A 19700-nucleotide genomic window follows, 5' to 3' on the forward strand; every position below is an offset into this window, starting at 1 on the left:
TCTTTACATGTTAAACTATCTTCAACATGTGAAATTGTTGCTACCTTGGAATATGTATTCTTTAATAGAGTTATGGTTTTGAATTTTTCTAGCCTACCTTGACTTAGCACGCCGTTGGTTGTACAATTTTTTTTCTTCTTAAGCATACCAACTCCTTTTTTCACCTCCTTTATTAGCTTGGATCTCTCCTAAAACATTTTAATAATATTTGGTTCTCCATTTTATGTATCAGAATACATTTTTTTGGAGAAAAAAGGGAAAGTTAATATTTGTACTATCTTCAACATGTGAAATTATTAATACCTTTTTTTCTAAATTGCCTTGCCTTAGCACGCCGTTGGTTGAACAATTTTTTTTCTTCTTCGAACAGTGAAGCATACCAACTTGTTTTCTGACCTTCATTAGCTTGGGCCTCTTCTGAAACAGTGTAATAATATTTGGTTCATCATTTTATATCAAAATTTTTTTGGGAAAAAAATAAAAAGGGAGAGTTAATACTTCTATTATATGATTGACCACATAATTTTCCATCAAAGAATAGTTGTAGAGAAAAGTTGACAAACTTATGATTTGGACTTTGTTATTTGATTCATCGAAGCAACTTTTCATGCCTTGTTTGACTGAGTGCATCTTTCGTTGTACTGCTTCCATCGTTTATCAGCCAATGAAGTATTCCAATTGCTGCCATGTCCTCTTTCATCATCATCAATCTTTGTTCTTCTTTCTTTTCACCAATTATGGGGTTTTTATCTCTGAATACAAAGAAAGACTTAGTATGATGTAGTATTCTCTTGTGTAAGCCCTTCTAATTGAGTTGATTCTCTAGTTTAATTGAATATCTTGAGTGCCAAATAAGAAGCAAAATATGTTGAGTCATAGTATTTCGTATGTTTCTCGTTTGAGCCTTCAAAATCGAATAAAGAAATAATCAAATTTTGCCTGCAGAAGTTGTCCTGAACTTCTCATTTGTAGATTTATCACAGTTAAAAGGCTGCAACTTTTTTAGCCCCCTGGAGTATGTAAGACTCATTTTCGTCGAACTATTTACAAGTTATGATAGTACTACTTCTATTTGTTGTGTGTGCTGGTAAATAGGTTGTTATCAACATTTTGACAATTTGAGGCTGCTTATGTCTCATTTTGTGTTGTGATTACGTCAATGCTTGTGAAAAAAATTAATATATTCATAGATTTAGATTTATACATGGACTATTGGCTATAGATTGCCGTAGGTTCCTTCTCTTTGAATTGCAGCAAAATGTATTCTAGTAGAATTTTGCAGGCACAAAGAATAATACTATATATCTGTCTTACGTGCTTAATTAAGCATAATTTGAGCACAATTAGATTCTATGCAGAAGATGGGATAGGTGGTTAACAAATTAGAGTATTATATGTGCTAACCTTTTCTTTTTCTCCTTTTCCTCTCGGTGGCTTCTGCATGGCTTGCCGGATGGATTTGGTTTACTCAAATCAATACAAATGAAACACTACTCTATAGCTGCCAGTAAAATGTTTGTCTTCCCTTGGGTTTCAATGACATGAATTGAGATTTCGGTGATTTAGGCGTTGTTTTTTATTTCATTGGAATTGTATTCTCAACTTTTTGATTTATCTGCAATTCACTTTATGTCATTTTATGAATAGTTTTTAGTTTTTTCAGTTTTTCTTGTTTTGAGGGATTGCTATTAATGATAATGATGGGTTGCTATTTTGAAGTTTATTTTCTGCAGTTGAGTATTACTATTTCAATTATAAAGGTATCATAAAATTTTTTAAATGAAAATTCCATTCGGTGCAACATGAAAAATTAACAATATGGTATGATGCAATATAGTCACGTTATGTCTTCCCTTGGATGCAATATGGTATGTGCTATTAGTTTGGTGTTCTTTTGCCTGAATGGAGTCAGCTGCTCAGAGAAATATATGAATTCTCAGACTTGAACGATGGGAAGAACCACAAACCTTTCCTCAGCAACAGTCTTGTCCCGGTATGATACAATAATGAAACTTTAACCCAGAATTAAGATTATACGAAGGTTTAAGAACAAATTAAGGCATAATTGGAATAATAAAAAGTAAGATCACAATAATACTTACACTCCAAAGTACCAAGACTCATGATATTTTTTATATAGTAATGATAATGATAATGATACTAGTGTGCTTAGGCCAATAAAGAGGTGTATGTGCTACTTGCTGAACAAATTGTTGCTTACTCCACTTTTTAATATTTTGCAGAGATTTTGCATTTGAAGAGGTTTAAGTCAAGGATTGAGGCATCTAGAACTTGATCATAATGGAAAGGTGGTTACTACTTAGGAAATGGAAGTTTATATTTGACCATCGACTTTTATTTAGTTTTATAAGCAATCGGCAAAAATAGGTGTCTGTATGTCTTGTATTAAGTTGGAACCTGGGTGAACTTGTGAAATGACACCCCATCTTTTGATTGTAAAGAAGTTTTGACTTTGCAGATAAATTGTATTGATATTTGATGAACTTTAAAATAATACAATTTTGTTAGCGTGTATCTTATTGAATAATCATGAGATACCGCGGTGTTCTGTTCCGGATACAGGGCATGACAAGTTGCTTAATGCCCGGGTGTTTCCAGAAAGCCTAGAAGATATACTCGAAATTATGAAAGCTTCTACTCTATGTTCAGTCACCTGCTTTTTAGTAGGAATTTAATTGTGGACGATTTCAAGGTTTGACAATTCTCCAGTGTTTATGTATGATCACAGGCAGCCTTCTCCCATATACTAGACTAGATACTAGTATTTTGTACGCTGTTTGGTATATAATATCAAGAATAGGGTTAATATCACTTTGTCCCCCTAAAGTGGGGGTAATAACACTTTAACTCCCCTCAATGAAAATAATACACTTTACCCACTCGAAAATATTTTTTTTGCTATTTGTGATAAGTGTTCCATTTGAAAATGAATTGCTTAAATATGTTGACAATTCTACTATTATGTTGTTGATAAATAATGTACCCTTATGCTGTTAATAAATAACAGTAATTTATAAAGAACATTTATTGAGGAATAAATAATAGTAATTTAGCACTAGAGATTTTTTTTTTTTTTTTTTGGAAACAACACACAATCGTATTCAAACTTCGAAAAAATTGAAAATCGACAGATCCAATTTAGATCGGATATCAAATATCCATCAAATAGAAATTGATAAAACTGATTGATATCCAAAATTTAAAGTTTGGTAAAATGGTTTGGGTATAAACATTCAAATTTGGCTATCAAATTCCCAATTAAAGTTTAGCAAAATAGTTTGAGAATGAATATTCAAATTTGATTACTAAATTCCTTATTACCGGATGAATTATCAAATTTTATATATTAACATTATATATATTACCTACTAATATATATCATGAACTAATCTTTTTTAAAAATGGTGTTATAAGTGATAATTTATGTTTTTATAAGATCAATTTGAGTAAAAATAAAATTTACAAGATAAGGATAGAATTGTAGTATATTTAAGTAGTCTATTTTTCCACTTTTTGAAATAGAACACTTGATATAAACACGAATGGGATTTCAAGTGAATAAAGTGCCCATTATTTTCAACGAGGGAGACAAAGTACTATTACCCCACTTTCAGTGGGGTGCAGTTTTTTTTTTTCTGGTTGGCCGGCGGCGGGGGAGGGGAGGGGAGGGGAGGGAGGGGGGGGGGCGCACTACACACTAAAGGATAGAGTAATAAATCACACTCCTACAAGCGAAGATGAGATCAAAAGTCACATTCGATTCTTCAAGACTCAAATTAGATAGGGAGTGCTTGGTTATTAGCTACATAGATGTTCAAATAAAAGATTTCCCAAGAGGATCATAAGTTGGCCTAATATGGACAATCAACTTCAGTTAAGAAAATTTCTATTCATTCATTACATTGGATAACTCTTGCGATCGTGAAATTAAGATTGCAAACTCCAGGAACTGTTATTGAATTAGTCAATAGAGCATTGAGATTATGAGAAGATAATTGGCAAGACGTGCTCGGAGTGTCAAATTCACCAAGACAAGCCACCGGTGCTGACACTGAAATAAGCAAAACAAACGTGGAATGATTATTGGGATAATATAAAAAATCTAAGTTTCTCCTAATGCCACTTAGTACTTTTGAGATTTTAAAAATATTACTTATCAACCCCCTAGTCCTTATAAAATGACTATATTAACCCTCGCTTAATAAATAATTTACATATCAAATAAATGGAATTAAAAATTAAAATAAAAAAGAAACAAAATTCACTTTCTTCTCTTTCCGCCTTCTCCAATATTTTCTTTTACTCATTTTTTATATGACTATGTGATTTTTATTTGTAAATTATAGCAAATTGAATTTTATATAAATTAAATATTTTTTGATTTTGATAAAGTGGGGCATGATTTTTTGTTTATTTTGAGTTGATTTTTATAATGATTAGTACAACTTAAATACTTGAGCCAGGGTTGAGAAGAAGTTGAGAAGAATATAAAACTCATAAAAAATCAATTTTGAGCATATAGAATTAAATTGGTGCTAGTGTATTTCTACAAGTATCTTTCTTATTTTTCAAATTTATACTCTTATACACTATAGCTTTGTAATATGGTGGTATTACTAGCAATTGTTTTTTAGGTGGTGGTTTTTCTTAGAGTATTTTTATTTAGTAAAATAAGAAAAAATGTAGTTTAGGAATTTTTAAAATTTTGTACCATAAAAATTAAGGGAGATAAATGATATTTTTAAAAGTTTAGGAGTGCTAAATGATATTAAGAGAAACCTCAAAAAATGTTTATAATATTATCCCATGATTATTTATAAAGGCATCACGCATTTATATTTTATACTCCAATAATTTTAAAATAATCTTAAATTTTTGTTGCAGATAAAAGTAGGATTTTGTTATTCAATGCGTAGAGCATAATGGTCTAATGAAAAGACCTTAGCTGTGAATTTTGAGAAGATTTTGAGCTTAAATAACACAATTAGTTTTTCTTTTTTAAAGTTTTTCTACTTGTTTGCTTTGTAAGTCATATGCGACTAACATTTTCATGTGTAATGAAGATACTTACAGCAAAGAGTTAAACATGATTTAAATCCATTAAATTCCATTCCTTAAATGCTATTCCCTCCATCCTATTGAAAACCACTTTAAAATGTCCCAAAATGTTTTTCATTTTACTAAAAGTCAAAATTACTTTTGATTTCTTTTTTCCAATATTATGATCACCTATATCTATATGAGTAAATCTTATATACATCGATGGTGTACACATTATCACGGTTGGATATATGACATATATACAAAATTTGAGTTTCAAATTCAAGTTCGGATTATATGTCATGTATCTAATAGTGAAAGTATATACACTGTTAGTGTATGAAAAATTAATTATATTTGAGTAAATTTTATGTATACAGATGATGTATACACTATCATAGTTGAATATATAATATATGCAAAATTTGAGTTTCAAATTCAAATTCGAATTACGTGTTATGCATCTAATAATGAAAGTTTATACACTATCAGTATATAAAAAATTAATTCTATCTGAGTAAATCTTACATACACCAACAATATATACACTATCACAGTTATATAGATGACACATATGCAAGTTTGAAACAAACCCAATAATATTACTATCAAGCACCGGTGGAGCTGGGGTCAATGGGGTCCACTAAAATTTTGAAAATCACATATAGACATGTGAATAGTTTGGAGCTTTACTCCATTCAAAAAAATATAGTGGAGTCAATGTTAAATAATAAAAATTGTTAAGGGTCTCGACAATTCAATAAATAACTAAGAGTTAACTTAGATAAATAATCTTCTGCCAAGTCCAAGGGTCTCTTATCTTTCTCCACTTTTCTTAAAGTTCATTAACTAAATCATATTTGCTAGGGGGTAAAACTAACATAAAGAAAAATGTCAAAGTATTTATAACAAAATAAAAAGTAGATAAAACGTCAAAACTTTAGAAACGTGAAACAAAAATAAGGAAATCAAATTGTCAAAATCCAACCTAGTGTTCAAGACAAAACTAAGGTGATAGATTTTAGAACAACTTGCCAAAATTAAGAGGTGAAAACCCTCAACTCTAATCAAGGTTTAGACTTGATCTCAAAAATTTTGTAGTATTATGTTTTTACTTTTTTGTTCTTTTTTGCTTTGTAGATGTTTCACTGTAGAAGTTTGACCCTACTTAATACAGAGTCTTGACTCCACCATTCTTATCAAGTCACTATTCTTTGGGACAGATGGAGTAGGTCAAACTTTTAAAACAGTCATGTTTAACGAATGCTACAAGTTGTAAAATTTTCAATTAAATGAAGTTCCATTGCCCTAAAAGAAAATGAAACATCAAGGTAAAAACGCGGAAAAAAATTTAGGGCAAACTCCAATTTACTCCTTTGTGATTTAGTATTTTTTACATAACCCCCTATAGTTTCAAAAACTATACATAACTTCCTTACGGTTTGGATTAAAGTGTCAAAATGACGGAAATGATCATTCATAATGGAATCACCTAAAATGTTAAAAATACACTTATATAAAGTTGAAAATTCTTTATTAACTAAGGGGGTTATGTGTATATTTTGAAAATCATAAGGGGATTATATGGTAAAATATTAAACCATAAGGAGGTTATATGGTAAAATATAAAAATTATACGGGGTTAGTGTATCATGTATTTATAAGGGTAATTTCGATATTTTCAAAAGTTCCGTTATGAATGACTATTTTCGTTAGTTTGATACTTTAATCCAAATTATGAGGGGTTATGTAAAGCTTTTGAAACCATGGGAGTTATGTAAAATGCACTAAATTATAGGGGATAAAATGTAATTTGCCCAAAAATTAAATGGAATCCAGGGGTTTGACGAATGACGGGGTCAATTGCAAGCACGATTCATTTGCTTCAGCGACAAGAATTAACGGCCTGGGGCAAAATTGAACATGGAAGCTTCTCCTATTTCTCTTCGTCTTGGGTTAAGACATTTCATGGTATCTATAACATTGATGCCATAAAACAAGATCAAGAATGGATAAAAATTATACTAATAAAATAAGGTATACAATTTGTGACGACCCCACCTCTCCCTAAGGCGTACCAAAGGGTTCGGCGGACCGCCTGCCCAGCTCTCGCCAGGACTCACTCACTATCTCAATCGAATCATATATACACAACCATGCACCATAAATAATATTCACGATTCAAACTTATAATTTACATTGATAGGAATCAGGTACAAAGTCTTAATACACCAACTAGTACAAAACGTATACAATCCAAGTACAACATGTTTCGTTCGAGGAATAGCGCGAGTACAAGACCAAAAAGTCAAAAGTCAAAACAAAAGGCTACACTAGTCTTTTACAAGTCTCTCGCGTCACCCGTACCCCTGTAAGGAAAACAAACTAACGGGGTGAGCCAAAGCTCAGTGAAGTTTCCAAATATCAAATTGGTCAGCAACCAAGTTATAGCAAAATAAAAGTGAAATGGCGAGCAAACAAGTCAAATCAAGGAAATAGTACTTCAGCTAGTCAAGTAGTATTAGATGCACATTCACATATAAGGATACGGTATTCATGTTACGGCTCCATTCCAGCTTGGTCAAGTGGTAGTTGACACTCCGTCAACTTTCAAGTAATTCCAAGTCCAAATAAACTCCGCTACACGCCAATTTCCGTCCACCGATCAACCCCCTATTCCGGGCCCGCACGCCATACAAAACATGGGTGGTAATACTCGAGTATACCGTTAGTCGAGGAGATAACACTCCACTCGACATTACAAGTGACCAAGGGTTTGTTATCTAATCGACCAGGCCCTTGCCGGCTCGACTCGATTAACTCGCCACAGGGTTTCTGGAATTCCAGGCAAGATATAATTCAAGTACATGTACAACAAGTCAAGTATGATCAGTAGCAAGAACAGGTCATATTAGGGCAAGTGCGATAAAGTACACTCTTGCCCTTTCATTCATTGTCATGTAATCACGCAAGTCAAGTAGGAAACACACACATCAAGTACAATCGGATATTTGGAAGCACTCACCACAATAGTGCTTCTAGTTTTCGCGTCGAGGTGGTACTCCGGGTTGGGAGTCCAAATCTGCGATAAAACTTTACTTGAGAACTTTGAAATCAACCAAGGTTCGAAAGTTAAGCGTTTCGTTCAATAAAAATCAAGAAATTGAAATTCACTGGAGAAGAGTCGTGAAATAATTGCTCGCTCTTCAAACTGAAAAATTTGATAACATTTTTGCTTGAAGATGACTCTTGAGTCAAAAGTGCAAGTAAAACGGTTTCGTAGTGATTCATATCGTTTTCCTAAGGGTACAAGTTCGGCCAAGTCCTAACATATAACCCTTGATAAACAAATGACAAAGGTCCTCGATAGTTCAAGGTATAATCACTTAACCTTCACTCAAGTCGCAAAGATAGTTTTCTAGACTTCGAGTAAAAATTCGGGCAGCATGCCCTTTGTGTTTACCTAATTTCCAGCCATTTAGGCTTCATTATTTTTCTTCAACAACCACCCAACATTACACATAAAACAATTCAAGCCAAGAGCCATTCCATAGGCTCACAATATCATAATAACAAGAATCGTATTAAGTACAAGTGCAGAAACGCAATTTAGTTCAAGACAGATTTGACGTACAAATGCGGTAATACCATACCCGAGGCTACGCTTATCGGATTAAAACGAAACCTACGCCGTTTCGAAGCTAAGACACAGAGCTACAACATTCATGAAGGTCACGTAGTCCAGTTTCTAATGTAACTTAGTCAAATTCTCGAATTACTAAACCAGAAACCAATTCGTCGGTTGTTTAAACGCAGAACACTGTAATGAACCTAACTCAGTGTACACAAGTCCGAATCAGGTGTTCTTAGAGGCATTTTAAAGCTACTTCATAGAACCACAACTTTCATGTTTTGGTCCAGAGCTAAATCAAAATGGATCCTGGTCAAAAATCATGATAAACTGGACTCAACTGCTGAAACGGACTGCTGGGAAATACTTAGAACAGTAAGGGTATTTTGGACTTTTCACGCCCTACGTTGCTCCGATTGAGCTGAAATTTTATAGGCACCTATAAAACACCATTCTCTACAACTTTCCTTCTTTGACCAAAGGCCAATTCGGCCTCTAACATACAGATACAATTTCGGACAGAATGCTTGGGAAATTTTCCAGAAATCTGGAATTTTTAGCTCTAAGTGTAATTTCCTCAAATTTCTGGTTCTAATCACCACTAAACAACCTTATATAACTTTAATTGCAACATTCATGCATCATACATCAACTTGAGCAGAAAATCAGAAACCCTAGTTCATCAAAGAAATTGGGGAAAACTACTACACATGCTAGCATCCATGAATCTACCACCAATCAAGCTACTAAGCTTACTTTAACCATGATTGAAAGAGAAAGTTAGAGAGATATCATCCTCTTACCTTGATTTGAGTTCTCCAAGTATAGCCCCAAGCTTTCTCTTCCCAAACTTTCACCACCAATCACTAGATAATCACTCAAAAGTAGGTTTAATCGGTTTACTTTGTTTATTTTCTCACTAAGTTGTTGGATTTGAAGGTGAAATGAAGAAATCTTCCTTGGTGTTTTCTCCAAGCTCCTCTCGGCCAGCACCAGCAGAAATGAGGAAGAATTGGCTAAGTTTGGAAGATAAATGGATGGAGTTAGTCTTGGGTTAAGAAGCCATGAGGTGGTGACACTTGTCACCACCACCACCCTTTCTTTTTCTCTTTCTTTCTTGCCTTTCTTAGCCACCAATTTTCGGTCAATATGCTGCCAAGAGAGAAGATATTATGTGCAAAAGTCAACAACTTGTTGGGTAAGAAAAAAAAATGGTGGTCAAGCGGTGCGTTCAATCGGTAATGCGCGGGACCCGCCGGTTCGCGCCGTTTTTCTTAAAAACTCACGTACTAGGGTTTTTACCTCCCATTCACTAACCTTATATCATTGCTACTACTCACATATTGTTTCTCACTTAAGAGTCACTTTTAATCATCAAATTGATCCTTGGCCAGTACCGAAAATTCATCCGGCGGAAAAATCGCAAAAACCCTAATTTTGCTCAAAACTTGAAACTAAAGCGTAAAACCTTATTTTCTAGGTTTATTTACACTTAGTGTGATATAATGAGGTAGGGGCCTTAATAAATAATAATTTTCAAATAAAAGGCATTTTTGAGGAAAAAAATGTAGGAAATTTGCGGGTCCTCACACAATTCATCAAAACAAAAGAATCACTTTTTCTTCGCACCCGCAACACTGCCCCTCCCCCCTCCCCCCCAAAAAAAAAAAATTTTTTTTGCGAGTAGATTCCCTATAGATAGATGTGCTTGATAGAGGCCCCTTGGAATTTATCCATCACAATCCTGCAAACAATAAAAAATGAAGACAAAAAAAAAAAAAAAGAACACGAAACAAATAAGTGGGGTGGTCAACAACAACAACAACTTGTTGGTCCAAAACTTAGCATCTAAGCAAGTTGGGCAGTGCTTGTTTGCATGCAAAATGTGAGAAAGTGAAGGAAAGTTTTAGTTATATTTTCCTTGATATGTGTTTAGTTGGTGAGAGAATTGAAAATTTTTCTTGCATTTTTCTACAAAGTAAGTGACCTATAAAATTTGCAGCACGTTAAAGTAAAATGGTTAGTTGGGTAGAAGAATTTGAATAAGTGTTATTGATCTATCATTAACTTCTTGGTTTTCCTCAATTTTTTTCTTAGTAATCAAATGTAAATGAGAATTTTTCATTTTTCATCTTATTTTCTCTTACCTTACTTTTCTACTCAACTTTCCATCTATTCAGATGTAGCCTTAATGTGATTATCTAAATTCATCACCTGGAGATCGATTTTTGACAATTTGTGTGGAAAGAAAAGCCATTGTGATGGTAATCTTGTAATAACTGCTTATTAGATTAAATACTAGTGTGATCACACCCAGTCATGAGTCATCCACCTTTTTAAAATTTTTTCTAGCACAAGTGAGAGATCTCAAATCGAAAACCTTTTACTTACATTCCTTCCTCCTTGCCATCCAATCTATATCTCCCCCAAATATCGGTCATTTACTTAATTATAAGATTAATGACATGTGCAATTTTGCAATTCACAAGAACTGTTTTTATTTTATTTTTATTTTATTTTGACAAGCGAGAACATCGTCAATAGGGTAAGTTTTTCCACTGTCATCTTGGGGACCAAAAAATCCCCTCAATCACATGCTTAAAAAAAATTCTTCTTAAGTTGTAGTAGTAATGTGCAACAACATAGGAATAGATGCTTTCTTAACAAAAGATTGAAAGAGTAAAATGTAGTTTTGGTACTTATCCTTTAATCATTGAGTGATTTTGGTAGCTAAACTTTTGAGGAAAATAAATATGGCACCTAATATTATAATATTTTAAGCACATTTGATAGAATTTTTTCAAACTCTTATTAGAAAAGTCACATGTTGTAACGTTTATGGTAACAAAATTGCAAAACATATTTGAAAATATTGAAAAATATAGAGAGATATGTCAACAGCGTCGCAAAAATAGAGAAAGAAGTTTTTTGTTGGATTTTTTTGGTTCAATATTAGCTTCTTAGACTATCTTGGGCTTTTCTCTTTTCTCTTTGGTATTGGGTTTGCAGTAGGTTGTGTAAATTTTTTTCAATAAAAATTTGAAAAAATTTCATTAAGTGTATTAAATATGCTTAAATTTTGTAATACTGAGTATCAAATTTGTTTTCTTCTAGAGCTATAGCTTGGATACCAAAATCATTCAAAGGTCAAAATTTAGACACTAGAGCTGCATTTTACTCCAAAAGAGAGTAAAAATGCTATGCTACTGCTGAAGTCTGAAGGGGGGAAATCTCAGTAGGATTTCGAATCTTCTGTCCCCAAAGTAGTTTCGATCCCTTATTTGTACCGTTGTCACGTGTCTCTAGTTTTTTATTAACCCAAACTCAAATAAAATTACAAGTTTACTCAAAATCAATTAAGTACTTGTTAGGGTTTAAAAAAAAGATGATTTGGGGTAAAAAATAAAGAAGAGTTTTAGTTGATTTCTATGTTTATGATCAACAAGACTCTTTTTTGTTAAAAAGAAAATAAAAAAAAGTTTTGAGTTATCTGTTTTAATTAATTTTAAGTAAACTTGTAATTTTATTTGAGTTTGGATTAATAAAAGGATAGAAACACGTGATAACGGTACAAATAAAATATAGAGGAGACAGAGACTATTTGGGGGATAGAGGATTCGAAGCCAGCCGGCAGAGGAACTGGCATGTCATTGTCAACTCATCCCGCGGCCACGCCGTTTCTACTCCTTTTCCATTTCTTAACACCTAAGTCCCAAGCTCTTCTACGCCTTTTTCATTTCTTAACACCTAAGCTCTTTTAGCCTTTAGGCCCTTTACCCATTAATTGTTCCTCGTATAAATACAGTTACAATCCCAGCAACCAAATTCCACCTATTAGCTTATACATACGTACATACCGGATTGAGTTCGGACCAAAATATTCCTTCGCAAAATCAAGAAATCAACCATGCCCAAATCAAGCTCTCTCTACCCAGAAGTGAATGAATCAAACCCAGAATCTATAGAATCACAACTATTTGCTTGTGCAGATAAGAAAAGACCCACTTCGCCTTCCTCCTCATCCTCTTTGCACCCTTCTGTCGATTTGAATGATGTGGCGCAAAAGCTCTTTCCGGACGGCGAAGACGACCACGACGTTCAAGTGGAGATTCAGGAGGATCCAGACAGTCAGAGGAATGTAGCTTTGGAGTCATCTGAGGAAGTAATTATCAAAATCCCAGGTGCTATAGTGCATTTGATTGATAAAGAGCAGAGTGTTGAGCTCGCAAATGGAGAACTCTCAATTATTTTGCTCCGGCAAGGTGATAACGTCGTGGCTGTGTTTGCTAGAATCGAAGATGAAATTCAGTGGCCCTTGGCTAAAGATGAAGCTGCAGTTAAGCTTGACGAGTCCCATTATTTTTTCACTTTACGAGTCCCGCCCGAAAGTACTGACGGTGTCGGGAGCGAAGAGAATGTTTTGAATTATGGGCTGACGATCGCTGCAAAAGGGCAGGAAGGATTGTTGAGGGAGTTGGATGGTGTGTTGGAGAAGTACAGTGCATTTAGAGTGGAGAAGATGGCGGAGAAAGGGGCGGCTGAAGGCTGGTGGGCGGTGGCTAAGGATGTCTCGCCGGAGGAGATGGAGAGAGATGAGAAGAAGGGTCAGTTTGTGGAGAAGAGCTCTGCTGCGTATTGGACTGCGCTGGCTCCTAACGTGGAGGATTACAGTGGAGGTGTTGCGAGGATGATAGCGGCTGGATCAGGGCACCTGGTGAAGGGGATATTGTGGTGTGGAGATGTTACAGTGGACAGGTTGAAGTGGGGAAATGAGTTCGTGAAGATGAGGATGGGCGCGGGAACAGAGTCTGAGATCAGTTCTGAAGCTCTTAGTAGGATGAAAAGGGTCAAAAAGATGACAGAAATGTCCGAGGAATTGGCTACAGGAATACTTTCCGGGGTTGTGAAAGTGTCTGGATTCTTCACAAGTTCAATAGCAAACTCAAAGGCAGGGCAAAAGTTTTTCAGCCTTCTTCCTGGGGAGATTGTTCTGGCGTCCTTGGATGGATTTAACAAGGTGTGTGATGCTGTTGAGGTTGCCGGGAAAAATGTGATGTCAACCAGCGCAGTTGTAACGACAGACCTTGTTTCTCAGAAGTATGGGGAACAAGCAGCAGGGGTGACACATGAAGGACTTGGTGCTGCAGGGCATGCTATTGGGACTGCCTGGGCTGTGTTCAAGATTAGGAAGGCTTTCAACCCCAAGAGTGTAATAAAACCTTCTACTCTTGTGAAAGCTACTGCTGAGGCTAATGCTCCCAACCTCAAGGCTGGACAGAAAATGTAACAGGAGATATATGAACCTATAATTCCTTGAGAATTCTCTATAGGACCAGTATGTTGCTTGTGTTAGAACTTAGAAGTGTAGGCAGTGGTTTGGTTTTCTAATCCGCAAGGGGATTTTTCTTTATACGAAAGAATGTAAATGCCAATGACAGTAATTTTATCTGTTTTGAGTTTTGAGGCACTTCTTCGCTTCTGATACTTTTCCTGTATTCCTTTGTTCTGCAGACGTTAGTTAACTAGATCAGTTCGTACTGGTTTCAGAAGGAACGCAAAGGATAAGCTGCATTCAGTTTCTCACCCACATTGCTAGCAAATGATGACCTTTTACCTTTAAACTGATAATCATCTTAGTTAATTTTAGTTAAACAAAATCCACAATTGTGCTCTAAAGCTCATTGAAAATGATCCTCCTGCTCTTTTAAGCAAAAAGTAATGGAGTTTCGCTATGAACTTGATGGCAGCAATAACCAGCCTAATTAATGCATTAGAAATGATACACACCTATGGAAAGAAAAGAATTCTACCAATTTGCAGTTTGTGCTTAACGAGTGTTAACAACAGATCATAAACAATAGAGTTGCTGCAATCCTTGCTCATACAATGATTGATGAGCACAAGCAAACTAGCTGCTCCAAGGAAACAAATACTAGTCAGAAGAATGGTCATGAAGTCTACTCAACTGTCACAATTGCAGCATTGCAAGTGACCAGTTGAATTATTTCTTGCTTAGGCAAGTACATAGTAGAACTGAAAATTCAATCTTCCAATTCTTAATTTTTGGAAAGGCCTTTAGCATTAAAGGAAACAAGTGAAGGACGGATAATCAGTGTGCAAGAGATTCGGCCAAAGATGCATATGATGATTTAAGGATCCTGCACAATGATCATCTGATCAAGGCTTCACAAAAATCCCTGCTGAAATCCCTCTCTTTCAAGAGCTGCTGCAGTTCCTGCTTGGGCAATTATTGGTCAGACAGCATCTGCAAAACTACAAGAACTGTTTTCAGTACTAGATGTCTTCTGAGGAAAATACAGGTCATTTCAGGTAATGAATCCCCATCACTTGAAGGATGAAGTATAAAAATTGCAGAATAAAAATGGTTCACTTTTTTTTTTTTTTTTGACAGAATTCAACTGAAGATGAGTTCAAATGCAACTGATCTTACATACTTATCGTCTTTGCTCTTAGTTCTTCAAGTTGCTTTCCATGGTATTCTTCATATATCTTAGTTCTTCAAGTTGCTTTCCATGGTATTCTTCATGTTTATTCACTTCACATCTAAGCTCGAAGATTCACGTCAATCATAATCCGCCACTATCTTTCTCTCTTTTTCTTTCAACTCCAATGTAAATGAGCCACCTTGAGCAAATGATTGATATGAAACTCAAAACAAAAATCTACAGATTGATATTAGTGGCTGTCTTATATTCATTGTTGGCTCTGTTTCCAGATTTAAGGCCTGCAGAATTTGAAGCTTTGAGCTTGTATATAACTCTGTACTTAAGGGATGTATTATTCGTGCTTATATCTGTTACATTCTCGGATCCTATAGAAATGCAGGCAGCAAATTTCATGATAATAATAGGTTCGAGATGTGAACACTAAATTAATTGCAGCAAGAATAAAGATCAAGACCAAAGAAACAAATAGAAGAGTCCTCACATGCAAAGATATCCTGTTGATTCCTTATCTAGATAACGTGTAATAACTATGAAATATACCACATTGTTTTGTAATGCTACAAGAGCTGAAAAACCATAGTCTTGAAGCAGCAGCACAAAAGACAAGCATAAATAACAAGAAGTTTTTCATTATGAAAAGTAAAATTGGCTTGCCAAGAAAAACGGATACTGGAAAGGTCTCATTTAAAAAAAAATAATAATAATAATAAAAATAATAGCAGATGTTGTTATAGAAAGAGTGGAACAATGCGGCCCTCGTAAACCTGAATGATGGAAAATCACTCAGTTTTCAATCATTGTTAACAATTCGTTAAGGATTTGACATATGCCGTATATTACCCGAACAAGAAATTTAAGAAAGGCTGTTAAGGAATATTCGATTTCCATGTTATATTGCAATTACCTCTATCAACTATGGTTATTTCAGAAAGAACAAAGCTGGATGCTTAATCAGTATGATCCCTTCAGGTTCTGATTCAATTTCATTTTGTAAAACCTTTAAGCAAAAAACTCTGGCACACATCAGATGGCTACAATTCGATGGTGATGATAAATTTTTTGGTTAATCACAAAGAATGAGGTATGAGAAACTAATTTTTCCCAAAGAGAGTGAGAAAGGTAACTCTAGAATATGACCTAACATAAATGTGTATAATTTCAGGAAATCCAAACTATTATAGATCCAAACATGATGAGACTTAAACAAGCCAATTTTTGGTTTTGATTCAACAATATTTAGCCAATGAAGTGACAAACTGGACTCCCCAAAACTCATATAAATAGACACTTATTTTGTTACAAGTAGTACATTGAAAGTACATGTAAGAAACCAATATGATATAGAATCACGAGATTCAATAGAACCTATAAAAACAAGATACTGTGTATTTGTTAACCTAGTCAAAGAAAGTGTTAAAAACCAATATGATAAAAAGTCATCAGATAAATTTTGGAAATAAAACAGTTCCAAATATTAGAGATTTCTTAAAAGAAAATAAAAACAAATAATCTCAAAGATTTTTGAATCTTGCTTACCAGTTATTAGAAGAATACAACAAAAGGGATCCCCAAGTAAGACGATCATCAAGAATATGGAACTGAACCATTGATGAGAACCTTAAGCCCTTCAATTCCTTCCTCCTCAATTCTCGTCACCAGCTCATCAGTAGATTGTCCGCATCCATCCACTTCAATCACTTGCAAGGTGGGAATGTCTAGAAAAGCAGAAGGCACTTCCTTTAGCTGTTTACAGTTCCGCAATGCTAGGTGCTGCAGACTGGGAAGGTGATCACTGTAGGCATCCCACTGGACAATGTTTAGAGTATCTAATTTCAGGTACTTGAGCTCACGGTACTCATCTTCTTCCATTTCCCATACTTCCCCTTCGAAGGCTCTACAGAGTAGTTTGAGAACCTCAAGATTTGGGAGTCTTGCAATTGCTGAAATGTGATGCCATGGCAACCGAAAGCTTGACAAGGTGAACTTTTTCAGATTAGAGGGCAAGATAAATGGACTCACATTCATGGTTCAAAGTCGCGGTCGCGGTCACGGTCGCGGCCCGGAACGTTCCACATCGGTCTCGGCATATCGGTCGCGGTCTCGGTGAGACACAAATTTTTAAAATATTTAATATTCTAAAATTTGTAAAAAATATGATAAATAAAAATAATTAAAATTTAGTAAAAATAATAAAAATTCAAATTGACTCGGGATGATTCGGAGTGACTCGGTGTGACTCGGCCGTTTCAACCGTTCACGGTGACGTCTCGGCCTGTCACGTATCTCGGAACGTTTCGGTCGCGGTATCGTCTCGGACTAGGCCGAGACGGAGACGACTCGGCCGAGTCGTCACCGTCTCGGCCCCTACCGATACGATACCGTGACGAAACGATACCGAGATACTTGACTCGCCGAGAAATCGGCCGAGACGTCACCGCGACGGATTGACTCGGCCGAGTCACACCGAGTCACTCCGAGTTATCCCGAGTCAAGACGAGAAATCGGTCGAGTTACACCGTGACGGATTGACTTGGCCATTTCTTTTGCTATTTTTTATTATTTTTGTTTAGCATACTTTTTTATATTATTAATAATTTTTAGAATATTAAATACTTTAAAATTTGCATCTCACCGAGACCGCGACCGATATGCCGAGACCGATGTGGAACGTTCCGGGCCGCGACCGTGACGGCGACCGCGACTTTGAACCATGACAAATTAGTCTTCACAAGGATTTTTTCAGTGTCTAAGAGGGTAATATCGCTTTACAAACCAATTCTTGACAGTAGAATGAGAGAAGAGATGGACTTCAAAATGTATCATTTGCTTTGTAATTTGTTTGATGAAGTTATGCATGTGAAGGCAGACCTCAGAGATACTTATCACCAGTTCCCACGGCATAATTTCCCCAAAACTAATGTTCCTGGAGTCGTTGATTTTCTCTTGAGAAAGCTAATGGATATGCTGAAGTATAATCCGATATCAATTGCACCTGTGAAGCATCAGATTCAAACAATCATTGGGGATCTAAAGTTCTTTAGGTCTTTCCTAAGGGACGTTGTTGAGCAGGACATTGAGAATCAACAAGTCCAAGATCTCGGTGCACGTGTTATCAATATGGTTTATGAGATTGAATATGTAATTGACTTGAATGTGGTTGGGGGTATGTGGTATCATTTCTCATATCTCGACTAGCTCTTAGAAGATACTGGACTTCTTAAGATTCAGAGTAGAGAAATTTATGAGAGGAAGGCCGCTGATATCATAGTCCCGAAAGTCACCCAGGCCTCTCAACGTGAGATATCCCAATCTAGTGTCCCACAAATTGATGAAATTGTGGTAGAACTCCATGATCAAGAACAAGCAATATTTGATAGACTCACATGGGGATCCTTGCAGAGAGATTTGGTAGCTATTGTTGGCATGCCAGGAATAGGCAAGACAACTATGGCAAAGGAAGTGTTCAACGATCCTAAGATTTCGTATAACTTTCATGTTTGTGCCTGGTGTCATGTATCACAAGTGTACAACAAACGAAATCTATTGCTTGACATTTTAAGCAGCATCTCTAAGCCTAATGCCGATACTCTTCAAATGGGTAATGCAGATTTGGAGTTAATGTTGTATCAAAAGCTGAAGCAGAAAAGGAATCTTATAGTTGTGGATGATATGTGGAACACTGGGACTTGGGATGACTTGGAAAAATCCTTACCTAGTGACAGAAATGGGAGTAGGATTTTAATAACTAGTCGTCTTCACGATGTAGCTCTAAAAGCTAAACCAGATAGCAAGCCTCATTCTCTTCGTCTACTCTCCGATAGTGAAAGTTGGGATCTGCTACAGAGCAAGATATTTCATGATCAAGACTGTCCAGCGGCACTGTCAGAAATTGGAATGCAAATTTCTAGAAGTTGTGGAGGACTACCCCTGGCAATTGTTGCAATAGCTGGTGTCCTCGAAAGAACTGATAGAACACGAGATTGGTGGCATCAAATTGCGGAAAGTATGAGCTCGCATATTTTTGATAATCCAGAAATGCAGTGCAAGGTTATTGTGGAACTAAGCTACAAGCACTTGCCAGATCATTTAAGACCATGCTTTTTGTATTTTGGAATTTTCTGGGAACAAAAAGATATTCTTGTTTGAAAGCTAATATGGTTATGGATTAGTGAAGGGTTTGTAGAGAAAAGTGAGCAAAAAAGCTTAGAAGATCTTGCAGAGGAATACCTAATGGATCTGGTTGGTCGAAACCTAGTAATGGTTGCAAAGAGAAGATCAAGTGGCGGGGTGAAAGCATGTCATGTCCACGATATACTACGTGACTTGTGCAAATCCAAATTGAAAGAGGAAAACTTTTCCCGGATAATTATGAAGTATTGAGAAACCTCATGCTTCATTTGATGATTTAGATTATGGTGTTGATTTTGGTTATTTTGATCATTTAGATTCCATTAGGTATGATGATTATCGATTGTGCGCTTTCACAAAGCGGAACCATTTTGTCATGTCAAGGCCTTCTGGTGCTCACGTCCGTTCTTTGC

The 19700-nt window shown here is 35.5% G+C and overlaps 2 protein-coding genes across 2 annotated transcripts; both read left to right on the forward strand.

Moving 5' to 3' along the window:
• The first annotated feature begins 12456 nt into the window (after window positions 1-12456).
• Window positions 12457-14172, forward strand: LOC113753349 (protein EARLY-RESPONSIVE TO DEHYDRATION 7, chloroplastic-like). Its single transcript, XM_027297480.1, has one exon. The coding sequence runs from the start codon at window positions 12600-12602 to the stop codon at window positions 13977-13979; it is 1380 nt and encodes a 459-aa protein (XP_027153281.1). The 5' UTR covers window positions 12457-12599; the 3' UTR covers window positions 13980-14172.
• Window positions 14173-17949: 3777 nt separating this feature from the next.
• On the forward strand, window positions 17950-19305 carry LOC113751914 (putative late blight resistance protein homolog R1C-3). The gene is made up of 2 exons (XM_027296060.1): window positions 17950-18297; window positions 18355-19305. Exons 1-2 carry the CDS (start codon window positions 17950-17952, stop codon window positions 19303-19305), a joined length of 1299 nt encoding a protein of 432 aa, XP_027151861.1.
• The last annotated feature ends 395 nt before the right edge of the window (window positions 19306-19700 follow it).

The sequence above is a fragment of the Coffea eugenioides genome, chromosome 11, assembly GCF_003713205.1.
Source record: "Coffea eugenioides isolate CCC68of chromosome 11, Ceug_1.0, whole genome shotgun sequence".
Lineage (NCBI taxonomy): Eukaryota > Viridiplantae > Streptophyta > Magnoliopsida > Gentianales > Rubiaceae > Coffea > Coffea eugenioides.

Bases quoted from the DNA above. Each gene is read 5' to 3' on its own strand.
- LOC113751914 (XM_027296060.1), top strand. From the start codon at position 17,950: ATGAGAGAAGAGATGGACTTCAAAATGTATCATTTGCTTTGTAATTTG. The intron at 18,298-18,354 runs GTAATTGACTTG...TATCTCGACTAG, and splicing joins TGGTTTATGAGATTGAATAT to CTCTTAGAAGATACTGGACT.
- LOC113753349 (XM_027297480.1), top strand. From the start codon at position 12,600: ATGCCCAAATCAAGCTCTCTCTACCCAGAAGTGAATGAATCAAACCCA.